Source organism: Mercurialis annua, linkage group LG1-X (genome assembly GCF_937616625.2).
Source record: "Mercurialis annua linkage group LG1-X, ddMerAnnu1.2, whole genome shotgun sequence".
NCBI classification, from domain to species: domain Eukaryota; kingdom Viridiplantae; phylum Streptophyta; class Magnoliopsida; order Malpighiales; family Euphorbiaceae; genus Mercurialis; species Mercurialis annua.
This window is the reverse complement of record NC_065570.1, coordinates 40,594,878-40,607,830: the sequence shown is the minus strand read 5'-3', so window position 1 is coordinate 40,607,830 and position 12,953 is coordinate 40,594,878. Positions and strand designations below refer to the sequence as shown.

The 12,953-nt window shown below is 32.7% G+C and overlaps 1 protein-coding gene and 1 long non-coding RNA gene across 2 annotated transcripts; one reads left to right on the top strand and one right to left on the bottom strand.

The window, feature by feature from the left end:
* Window positions 1-2,183: 2,183 nt before the first annotated feature.
* Window positions 2,184-3,234, bottom strand: LOC126664714 (transcription factor IBH1). Its single transcript, XM_050357229.2, has one exon. The coding sequence runs from the start codon at window positions 2,906-2,908 to the stop codon at window positions 2,414-2,416; it is 495 nt and encodes a 164-aa protein (XP_050213186.1). The 5' UTR covers window positions 2,909-3,234; the 3' UTR covers window positions 2,184-2,413.
* Window positions 3,235-11,672: 8,438 nt separating this feature from the next.
* On the top strand, window positions 11,673-12,545 carry LOC126666284 (uncharacterized). Its single transcript, XR_008790032.1, has 3 exons — window positions 11,673-11,721; window positions 11,811-11,847; window positions 12,433-12,545. It is a non-coding gene; the product is annotated as an uncharacterized LOC126666284 (long non-coding RNA).
* Window positions 12,546-12,953: the final 408 nt, after the last annotated feature.

Genomic DNA, 12,953 nt, shown 5'->3' with positions numbered 1-12,953 from the left:
TTCCATAATAATTTCACAAGTCAATGTCAACCATATCTCTAGAGCTGCAAGTTGTTGGGTACTGGAAAGTCTGTTTTTCTATTTACAATAGTTCATCTTATTTGGATAAATTCTGATTTTAACTACTATATAAGATCTATGTTCTAAAATACACTGGTATTATGTTTTTATCATTTTAGTATTGTATTAGAAATAGAGCAGCTGTGTCATAAGATATTGATGTTTGCCTCTGGTTTCTGAAATACAATAAGGGCTTTACGATCCATTTTTCATATACTTTTGGCATTGTATTCAGACAGTGCTAATATGTTATGTGTAATGACAATTGGCCTGATGTCTAGAGATACAATCACAGTTTACGAACGCGTTTTCAGTAAAGGTTTTAAAGTGTTTCTGCAACGAGGTTGCGAACCTTTTTATGTTTTAAACGCGAAAAATTTGTCAAGCTGTTTAGGCTTGCTATGGGTTTCGGAGAAATAACTCCCATTCCCTAACACCGGTCTAGGCTCGAGTTCGGGGTGAAAATCGGGTTGTGACACAATTATGTTTACGATATGAGGTTGCATATGCAGAGGCCTAGACAATATCATGACTAATTGTATTTTACACTATCTTGTTGTACAACATTTGCATTAATAAAAAAATTTACAATTATTTATCACTTTTTTTTGTTTCTTAAAACACTATAATAATTGTTTATAAATTTAATATATTTATTTGCTTTCATAATATTTGTAAAAATTGCGAAAACAACATCTATTACAAGATGAAAGAAAATACATTTATATATTATTTAAAGAATTAATTATTTTTATTTTCAGTCTAATAATTGGACAATGGTTGCCCAATCATTAGGTAAACCATCTCTTTAAAGATTGGGAGACAAAGGCACTCCCTAATCATCAGGGAGGCAACATTCTGCATACTAGTTCTGTGGATTGCTGCAGATTGGTGGCTAATCAACCATGTGGCTGATTAGCCACCAATTCGCATAACCATCTTGCTGATTGGTTACCAATCTGTAAGATGGTTCTGCAGATTGGGTGCGCCCAGGCACAAAAATAGGAATGCTTCGGAAAAGGTATAAATTTAGAAATATTTTTGCTACGAGCAATTGTTTCGTCAAAACCCCCTATAAATACCCTACCTTATTCATCTTTTAGAAGAGAAAAGAAAAACCTAACTCACAATATAGATATTAATGTGAATAAGGGAAAAACAGGGGGACGTGTGATTTGAGAAATATAAGTTAATCCTAACATTTTTGGTTTACTTCTTGTAAAGAGAGAAACACTTTTTTTGAATTTTTCTTATAAGAGCATATTTAGTAAAGATGTTCTCTATTTGGTGAATCTCCTCCGATTTTTGTACTCCTTTTGATGATTAGTGGATGGATCGATTATTTCGCCCGTGGATGTTTGATTTAATGCCAAATCATGTAAATCTCTTGTGTTATTTATTTATTTTGCTATATTATTATTTGTTGATCAAATTCATAATTAAATATCTACCGTATGGTTTCGATTCGGCTGCGCATACAATCCTGTCACGAACTGATCATAACAATTAGTACCAAATATTCAACAATTGATATCAGTGTTACAACAATAATAACAACGGGAGGTTTTCCTATAATTTTAAGCCAATTTGTTTCTATGTGGATGTTAATAATATTATGGTTACTCAATTGATAATTAAATAAAAAATATTAAATCATATAGTGTCATTTACGTGACTATATTTTATCTTCCACGTAGGTAAATATTAACCTTTTTTTTTGCCATTTCTCTTTTCCGTATCCTCTAGTGTGCCAGCTTGAATGTGCCACTTATTGTGCGAAAGATTTGAGAATTGGACTTGCCACTTCTCGTGATTTTTAATATACATCTTATTCATAAAAAAAAACATGAACGTTAATAACTGTTTTTGTAAAAACTCTATTGCAAAAATATTTAACCCTGGAATTCTTCATATAAACATTAAACTTAGCTAGTACCAAATAACTACAATTTTATTTTATCATAGATCTCTCATAATTATGTTTTTACTTGTATGATGAAACATACCAAATTATTGACATCTATGTTATTTATTTATGCACACCTGCATCACAACAAATAACCCTATCCTATAATGTTCCTAATGAATTTCTAAATCTTACTTTTGTTGATGCAGAAAAGAGGTACTGAAAGCAATTGTATTTAGTCAGATTGAAATTTTATCTATGTACAATAGAAACAGAAAAACTCAATATATGAGTTTTTGACATATAAATTGTCTTTCGATAGACAAATAAATCTAAACTATGATCAATAAAAACTGTATGCCTTTACCTTTACTATGATATTTATATTACTTTATATAAGTTTGATATCATACTTACGGATTTCCATGTAGTCTTCTGCTTAATTGATTATCTTGAAATATGATCAACTATGCTTTGCATAACCGTAACTTGAGTAACAAGACATTTCATATAATGTGCAGTTTCCTCCAATAACCTACAAAAGTCCATACTTTCCCCGCCGGGAACAAGTTTCCGAAGCTTATCGACCTTACTCGTCTCCCTCAAACCCTTATTTTTTATTATAACTTTCTTTTTCTTCTTTGAAACCAACCATTTATTTCTTGATATCCGGCCCGTTCGATTCCTAAGCTTCAAAAGAAGAGCTCTGCTCCAAAACCTTTTCGACCCGACGGCACGAGCCATAGATAGATAAGCAGAAATCTTTATTCTACGGCTTGTCCGACGAATTCGCTGATTAGAAGAAGATACAGAAGAGGAAGCAACAACTCTATTACTAGCTCTTCTCATCTTAAAAAGTGAAGATATAAACTTACGGGTAAACCTAGTTTTAGTAATAGATTGTTTCTTTGATTTAATAAGCTTATCATTCTTAGAAGTCATGACTGAAGAAAAACCATATATTCAAGAAAAGAAATGAAATTAGGGTTTTGTAAGAGAGGAAGTAAAATCCTAGTACTAACGAACTCTGACACAAGTCAGTTTAATGGAAGTTGAGATTTTGGTTCTGACACAAAGGGGACCTCTTGGACCAATTTTAAAGCTATTTTAAGCCCTAAATTAGAGAAAGATTGATTTGTTAATTTCTGGGTAATGGTACAGTCTACAGAGATGAATTGTGAATTCTTGAATGGCGCAAATATAGAAGGGAATATTTAGATGGAGGGTAGTAGAACTAGTGATACTAGGGATTGAATTTGGACGGCTGTAGAGAATTTTAGACTTTTCTTTTCTGAAATTATTAGATAATTATTCATAATATTCCTTTTAATTTAATCCTTATATTGCTTATTTAGTTTCAACAACCATTTAGTTTTCTTTAAATTATGTTCTTTTTATGTAGTTGTAAAATTACACACATGGTAAGAAATTCTATATTTGGCAACAATACTTTTACAGCTATTCTTTTTTACTGCTAAAAGACATTTCACAGCAATAATTTTAAAAGTTGCTTCCATTTATTATGTTATAACAGCATTTTATAGCAAATTTTGTTACCAATAACTTAAGACAACGTTTTATAAGCAGCAACATTCATAATTTTTTTCTTTGTTACTATATATTAACAATAACAATATTAGCACTATTAACAGCAAAAATATTTGCTGCTAATTCTAATATTTCTTATATTGACACTACTAACCCTTTTTATGTAATAAATATTAACAATCTTGATATTCTTTTTAAATACAATTTCACTTATATTTATAAATATTTGCAAGGCACAAAATCAAATTCCTTATAAATTTATATCGATTTATTTATGAATTTTTTGTTTGTTTTAAGAAGAGCTTCATTGAATTTTTATAATTTAAAAGTTATGTAATTTAATTTTTAAATATATTAAGGGATCAACAATCACCAAAATGCTTCTATGCTTCTAATTATTTTAACTCCTTTTGATATTATTTTACTAGAAATTATTATAGTTTACGAAAAAAAAATTAGGTTTGCCACATTAAATCATTAGTGATAAATTATTAAATAAAATACTAAAAGAATTAGAAATATATTATTTAATGTTTATCCCTAAAAACATTTATATGTGAGGCCATATAATTAATGAATTTTTTTAATATATGAATGACTAGTGTTTTTTAGTTTATTTTTAATTTTTTGATAATATAAATTTAATCTCTTTCTAATCTAAAATTCACTATAAATTCTATTTAAAAAATTGATTTTTTTTATTAATTTGGAAGAGGGTAGCGCTTCTGAAAAAAATTGAACCAACAATCCTAACAATTTAATGTCCAGCGTTTATATTTTTTTATCTACAACTCGTTAAAAATTGAATTTAATCCGAGTTGAAGTTTACTCTAATGTAAGATAGTTCTGTCTTTGGGTAATGACATTTGATAATTATATTTAAGTTGAATTAAGTTAATTATTTTGTAAATATCATATACCATATTAATATAATATATATTTTATTTAATAATAATAAATGCCATATAAATTAGGCTTAATGGTTTAAAAATCCCGACCTTTCATCCCCTTTTCAATCCTACTCTGACGTTGAAAAATTGTCAATTTTATCCCAATTTACATTTTTTTCATTTCAATTGTACCCTGAAGTATAAATTGACCTTTATTTATTTGACAAAAGTTCAATAATTTTTTTTAAAATAATCAATTTAATATAAAAAGTTAATCTAATGCAAAAAGGGTCAATTTAGAGAATTTTTTATCAAATAAAAAATGTCAATTTTATGTTTCAGGGTACAATTGAAATGAAAAAATATAAAATAGGATAAAATTGATAGATTTATAACGTCAGAATAGGATTGAAAAAGGGATGAAAGATCAGTCTTTTTTAAACAATTAAGCCTGTAAATTATCAAAATTTATAATCCTATACGAATGTGCTGAATTCACACGGAAAAATCTTAACAATTACGCCCTTTCTGTGAAATCCTTATTTTCGGATTGCCATTAAAAAAGCTGGACATTATTTCTTTTAAAGAGCGTGACATTCACGCAATACCAATTTATGATAAAAGTCATGTAAGATTTTGCTCCTCCCTTGTTGCTTTGTTTTAGGGAAAGATAACAAAGCCCACCTGAATATGTAAGACGTGCAATGTTTGTAATCGTATTAGAGGGTACGTGTATTACACGCGCCTTAAATAGCAGGAAAAGAAACATTTTGTTCATTTATTTATTTATTTCCTTTTTTCGAAAAAAAAAATTATATAATATACAATTAAAATAAAATAATCCTTTTCACGGAATAGGGTTGGAGAAGTGGGTTAGTGGACCCACCAAAGGGCTTGAGAGGGTCCAACCACCACATGAAGGCACATGGCTTAGTTACCCACTTGTCTGATGGGAACCTTTTTTTCCTTTTCTAATCTTTGATTACTTGTTTATCAATTGATGCTTTGTGTTGGTGTTAGGTTTGATCTTTTTCTAATTAACCTTCTAATATGGACTTATACACCTTTTCTTTCCTTTAAACTATATGTGTGTCCTCATAGGAGTGTGTATTGCACACAAATTATCTATATTCCTCTTCACTTGATCAAATTATGTGGATATAAGTTGAAGTTAATACTTATTGTTAAAGTTTTTGGTGCTAGTAATGTAACCTATTCAAATTGGGCAATTTTATTTATTTTATTAAATCTAGATTTCAATTCTATATTTCTTTCTAGTGTAAGAACCTCTCAAAGTGATTGAATTTATCATATTCAATCAATCTAAACCATTAAATACAAAATGAACGATGTAAATTGAAAAACGATAAAATATGATAAGTTAATCTACATCATTCATTTTATAATGAATGATGTAAATTGATTAAAGCACTAACACATAAGTGACTTTCAGCAACACTAGCACAGCAACACTATTAATACTGTTGCAATAGTATATGTAAGGCAACAGAAAGGTTACGGTGAAAAACCGTTGCAAAGAAATTAAAAAAAATTTAAAAATTACAACATAAGGCAACAAATATGGAAAATTGTTGCATTAGATTAAGAAAATGCAACAGTTTGACTGAATCTAGTAACACTTTTAAACTGCTGCCTTTTATTACATATACTAAATTATATTTTTAACTATAGCAACACTTTTAAACTGATGTCTTTTATTATCTCATACCAAATTATAGAAGCAACACCTTCAAATTATTATAAATATTTTTTTTACAACTTCATATGGTCAATTGTGAACAATAGTGCTAATTAATCTCCGCTAATCCCGCTAACAGCTAACACAAAATAATTATATCTCTGCTAAAAAAAATAACAATTTATTTTGGAATTATAATAGTGATAATAACAGTTACTGTTAGACCCTGAAATTGATGAAAAAAATTACAAAAACAAAAATAAAAAATAATACTAGTAAAAGTAATTAAGGATAATTAAGAAAATTTTAAAAACTGTTTTCCATAATTTAGTCGTTATTTTCATTGATGAAGCATAGTTTAATTTTCATCTCATTTTCAAACTCATAAAGAAACTCAAATTTCTCTCTTCGCCATCGATTTAAAGTAAGCCAACTCTCTTCACTTTTTCGTTTGCTCATAAAAATCAAATTCAAACTCATAAACGAAACTCAATTTTCATTTTCGTTTGCTCTCAATTTTCATTTTCGTTGCTCTCTTCGCCAATTTCATTTCCGTTTGCTCTCAATTTCATTTTCATTACAGATAATTTGAAGATCACTCTAATGTCTTCACATAAAAAAAAGTAAGTTTAAATCATATTTTGTATATATGTTAGGGTTTATGCTTTTAATTTCTTGATAAAATTATCACGTTCCCTTCCTTATCAGATTTTTTTATCTCCTTCAGGCCCTGTGATCGTTTTTCTAGAAGCAATGGGAGATATGTTTGGATCAACGTTATGGGACTACCCCTTTGTGCATGGGAAGAGAGTTTGTTCATGCAAATTGGGAAAAGATTTGGTGCCCCAATCACAGTGCACCCAATGGTTCTATCAAGAGACAGGCTTGATATGGGTTCGATTCTTATTTCGACAACGCTGGGATTAATTCAGGAATCACTTCCTTTATTGATTGAAGGACAACAGTTTATGCTTAATATTTCAGAATCTGACCTTCCGATTGCTTTGGATGAATGGGAGGATCATCCTTCATCAGATTCCTCTGATGATTCGGGTAGCGTCAAGAGTTCTTTTTCAGTAAAGGATTGCCGAGCTGATCAATCTGATGCCCAAACAGATGAGGTCCGTTCAGTTCGTGTTACTTCAGCCGTGTCATCTCCAGTTTTTATCATGAAGCCTTCTCATCATAATTCTGATTTAGGAGCAACAACTAAAACTGCATACTTAGAAGCTAGAGTGAATGCTTCTTCTGATCATACACCAGTGTCATTCATGGGTTTTATAGAGCAGAAGCGTAAAATCAAAAAAATAGACCATACGGGTCTTGTTTGCTCCACGGATTCTGACAGTCCGGACATCAGAAATATGAACACTGTGAACTCAGCTGCAGCAGAAAAAAAGAGAAAGGAGATGGAAGCTCGTAACACATGGCTTGTCGGGTTGCAATTGGGGTTATTTTCTCCAGATCAGGAAGAAGGAATCGTCCAACTTCTTTCTCAGGGAATCGCTTCAGAGGGTTAGCCCTCTGCTTGCGGCTTCTTTTCTCCAGGTTTTATCCTTTTCTTATGTCAGACAACTTTAATTTCGTTTCATGGAACTGTCGAGGGGGTTTGTCTTTTGCAAGAAAACATCGCTTTATTCGTTCGCTCGTGTCTTCTAATAATCTTTATTTGTTGGGTCTTATCGAAACAAAAAAAGAGATTTTTGATGATTTTAGTATTCGTTTTCTGTGGCCGCACTTGGATTTTGATTATTGTTTTGTTCCATCTACTGGTGCTTCGGGTGGTTTGTTATGTGTTTGGAATTCCAAATCTATTTCTCCGTCGAGAATTGTTAAAAGTACAAGATGGATTAGTTTGGATTTTATTTGGGGTGGTTTGAATGTTAGATTTATTTTGGTTTATGCGAGCAATTGCCCAAGAGAGCGAGCATCAATGTGGGTTGACATTCTTCCGGAGTTGAGTCTGGACTTTACCTGTATTCTTGTTGGTGATTTTAACGACATTCTAGACCCTTCAGAGCGTTTTAACTGTAGTGGGTTCTCCTCTTCTATGCTGGAATTTTCGGAATTTATATCCAATTCTAACTTGTTAGAAGCTTCGTTACAAGGCAGGTTATTTACGTGGCAGAACAGTATTGCTAGATCAAAAATTGACAGGTGTTTTTTATCTTCTTCTGCTTTTTCTTCTTGGCCAAATCACATCTTGAAAGCTTTGCCTAGATCGTATTCGGATCACGTTCCTATTCTTTTCAGCTCGAAAGTGTCTACTGATTGGGGTCCTAAACCATTCAAATCCATTAATGCTTGGTGGAGTCACAAAGAATTCAGTTCTTTTGTTGCAGATACTTGGTCTTCTATCACCCTTAGAAAGCCTCATGCGAATATTGTGATTAAGCTAAAGGAGTTCCGAAAGTTGCTGAAAGTTTGGAACAGGGAAATCTTTGGCAATCTAGATAATCGTCTAGCTGATGTGCAGGCAGCAATTGTGGATTTGGAAGCAGGCTCGGATTCTCAAAGCCTGTCTGAAGCAGACGGTGCTAGGTTAGCAGACCTCCGGTTTGAGTTCAATCAGATTTCTAAACATTTAGAGTCTCTTTGGCATCAAAAATCAAGGCTAAACTGGCATTTAAACGGAGACAGAAATACCAAGTACTTTCATACGGTGGCTACCATGCATTCGAAGAGTAATTTGATTTCTGAATTTCTTATTGATGGTGTCGTTTATACTTCTCCTGCAGACATTAAACATCAGATCCATTCCTTCTACAAGAATTTGTTTAAAAGGACGTTTTCTATTCGATTTACTTTGGATAGTCTTCCTATCAAGTCACTTTCTGACTTGCAGGCTGCCGCGCTTTCGATACCTTTCTCTGAGGAAGAGATTTTTTCCACGCTCACGAGCTGTGATGACAATAAAGCGCCGGGACCGGATGGATTTAATTATTTTTTCTACAAAAAAGCTTGGAAGACGTTCAAGAATGATTTTATCGCCCTCTTTGGTGATTTCTTTACTTCGGCAGCTTTTCCTATTGGAATTAATACGGCTTTTCTTGTGTTGATTCCTAAGTTCCATGGTGCTACGGATATTAAAGATTTTCGACCAATTAGCTTGATTAATGGAGTTTTTAAGCTCATTTCGAAGGCTCTAGCTAATAGACTATCTCCGGTTCTTCCTCTAGTTATCTCTGAAAATCAATTTGGATTCATTAAAGGGAGGAGTATTCATGATTGCCATATGATTGCCTCAGAGATTATTCACTTAATTAAACGGCGAAAGGAAAAAGCTTTTCTTATTAAGCTTGATTTCAAAAAGGCTTTTGATTCTATTTCTTGGCAATTTATTTTGCTGATGCTCAGGAGAATGAATTTTGATAGTAAATGGAATAGTTGGATTACCTCGTGTTTCGACTCTGCGCAACTTTCTGTTCTCCTCAATGGCTGTCCGACGGAAAATTTTTTCATGGAAAAAGGTGTTCGCCAAGGAGATCCTATTTCTCCTATGCTTTTCGTTTTAGCTGTGGAAAGTCTTCGAGCAATTTTTGCAAAAGCCTGCTCATTGGGAATGCTCTCTGGTATTCGGATAGATGGTCTAGTTGAGGATCTCTCCATCCTTCAATTTGCAGACGACACTCTCTTATTCGTTCCTTGTGACTTGGACATGGTTGCAAATCTGCTGCGTATTCTGCGTTGTTTTGAATTGATCTCCGGTTTGAAAATTAATTATCAAAAATCGTCTATTATTGGTATTAATGTTGATGCAGCTTCTCTAGCTCAAGCTTCTGACATCCTTAAGTGTAAAATAGATGAGTTGCCGATAACTTATCTTGGCCTTCCGCTTTCGGATAGAGCTGTTAGCTCTAAACAGTGGGATCCTGTAATTTCGAATTTCTCAGTTCAGCTGTCTTCATGGAGAGGTAATTTATTGTCTCCTGCGGGAAGATTAACTCTTATTAAATCTGTCCTTTGCAGTTTACCTGTGTATTTCCTTTGCACCTTTCGAATCCCTCAGTCTGTGATTGTTTCTTTAGAGCGGATCATGAGAAGGTTTTTGTGGACTGGGAATTCTATTAACAAAGGTTTCAGTAAAGTGGCTTGGTCAGACGTTTGTGTTCCTTATTCTTCTGGAGGTCTAAATATTACTTCTTTGCGTCTCAAAAATCAGTGCTTATTAATGAAGTGGATTTGGAAATTATTGACTTCGGATAGGAACTCGATTTGCTTTTCTGTTATTTCTAATAGCTCATCTATTGTTTCCGGTTTTGATATAGACTTGGCTAATCCTTCTCATGTCTCACACATTTGGAAGGGAATTGTTAATTCTTGTGTTAACAACAGTGACCTTTGGAATTGTTTCAAGGATTCAACAGTTATGATTTTGGGAGATGGCAATAATATTTGATTTTGGAAGGATAATTGGACGTCGGCTCCGCTGAATCAAACTTTCCCTGACCTGTTTCGTCTCTGCCGCAATAAAGAAGCTACTGTTGCTGCTGTTTTCAATTCGGATGCTCTGCAATTCACGGGCTTCTCCTGGAACCGTCATCTTCGTCTTGGGGAGCAGCAACGCTTTTCAGAATTGCAGCAGCTTCTGCCTCAGGGAGCTGTTCTTCGTGTTTTGCCGGACAAGCCAGTTTGGTGCAAAAATCAGCATTACACTTCGGCATCAATGGTGGAGCTGCTGAACTTAAAGTTCAACATCAGGCCTTGTGGCTTTCTCTTGAAGCATATTTGGAAAGAAAATGTTCCACCTCGGATACAATTCTTTGTTTGGTTGCTAGATAGAGATCGCATTTCTTCTAAAGTTAATTTAGTTAGGCGAAGAGTTCTTAATTCTGATTCAGTCTCCTGCTCCATTTGCTCTGAGGAAGAATCGGGTATTCACATTATCTTGCATTGCCGATTCGCTTGGAATTTTTGGTCGACTTTATTATCTAAGGGTAATGTTAGTTGGGTGGCTCCGGGATCTCTTGATGAATTTTACACTCATTGGATTTCAATTTCTGTCGGTAGGCATCGCAAGCTTTGGAAGTTATTTTGGTTTTATGGAGTATGGCACTTATGGAAGGCTAGGAACAGACGATTATTTGAAGACGAAACAGTAGATGTTAATTCTCTGATTTACATGACTGTTTGCAAAGCAGTTGAGTTTCATAAGACGCAAGATCAAGGATTTTTTTACTCGGGCAATGATGTCTTTAGATGCTTTGAGTTCTTTTGTAACTTTTATTAGTTATTTTCTGTTTTAATTTCTCTTTTGCCATCCATTGTTTGTGGATGAGCTAATATATTGATCATTTATCCAAAAAAAAAAGAGATGTTTCAAAGGTAATTGAATTGATTATATTGAATTTTCATTGCATTTGTTTATCTGTGACTGTAATGAGTTTGATTTAAATTGAATTACAGTATAATGATAATTATAACTTTGAAAATTTTAATTAGAACTACACTCAATGCTTAAAATTGATGGATTTTACACAGGCCAGGTTAAATTGGAGAGTTTTTGGGTTTATTAGTTGAAGTTAATCTAATAATTATTACTGTTCATATTGCTTTTGCAGTTGGAGGTGTTTAGAAAGACCCTTATAAAGTCACTTCAAGATAAGGAAGAAGGTTCTGTAAGTTATCTATTCTGTTCTCTTTATATATACTTATGTTAGAACACTGCACTGAATTTTTGGACTTAGTTGGTATGGTTTTGTGACAGTCGGGAGGTGTGCCTATTGCCAAGCCAACACCAACTGGTATGTATTTTTACTTTTTACTGGTTGCAGCCGATTATGGGGTGTTAATTTCTATTCCACATACTATGAAATCTGAGATCTTTATCGGTTCATTCTGATTATGCATATGTCATTTACATTTTAATGGAGGTTTGGGCATGTTGAATAACGAAAGCAGGCTAAGAAATCAATACTAATAGGCAAAAGCCTGAAACTTCCAATGCTTCGACATGGTTCGTTCTATGTTGATATGAAAGGCTATGGTGTTTTATATATTAAATGAAATGCGAAGTCTTGATTGTCTTCTCGACGTTTAACTATTTATATTTTTGATATTATTTTAGTTTTTTCGTAATTTAATTGCCATCTCGGAGAAATTCTGATTCTTATTTGATTCAGAAGATGATACTTTGACGCAACCTACAAGCTTCAATGCAGAGCCAATTCTCTGAAATTGGAAATTCACTTGCAGAGGATTTTGAAGTAGATGGTATGCCAATTATTTTTGTTTCCGAATGAATCTCTTAATGTGCAATTCTTCCTTTATGTTGTTTCTGTGTTTATTGGTTCATTCTCTGAATGAATCTCTTAACTACACTAAATAAGGTACACTCACAGACAATGGAACAAAGAAGACCGATTATTTTAAAGGCACATAGCCAGAGACACAGTTAAGGCTTTGCTCAAGTATTGGAGTTCTGAGTTTGTGAAGGTATTTTTTAATTATTTTGTTAATATATCCTTATCAAGGTTTTCCATATTTAGTATAATCTGTTGGTTATGTAGGTTGTTAATATATCCTTATCAAGGTTTTCCATATTTAGTAAAATAAAGAAGATTCTTCTTCTACTGCAGGTTTTTCTAGCTTTTAATTATTTAATTGTAGAATTTTACTTGGTATCATCTATTATTTATACAAGTAAAATTGTTTTATAATATCGTAGAAGGTGTTTATGTGTTTCATGCATCATATGCATTCTTTGGTGAAGAACTTGATGAGATAGTTGAATTAGATGAATTAGACGACGAAGAAGACGACTTATTACCAGTTGTTGCTTATGATTTCGAACCAGAGAAAGAAGAGGAGCTTCTGTTTGGTAGAGGAGATGTAAGTTACTGATTTCGAA

What these genes read in the sequence shown, in the direction of transcription:
- LOC126664714 (XM_050357229.2), bottom strand. Translation starts at nt 2,908, where the DNA reads ATGACTTCTAAGAATGATAAGCTTATTAAATCAAAGAAACAATCTATT.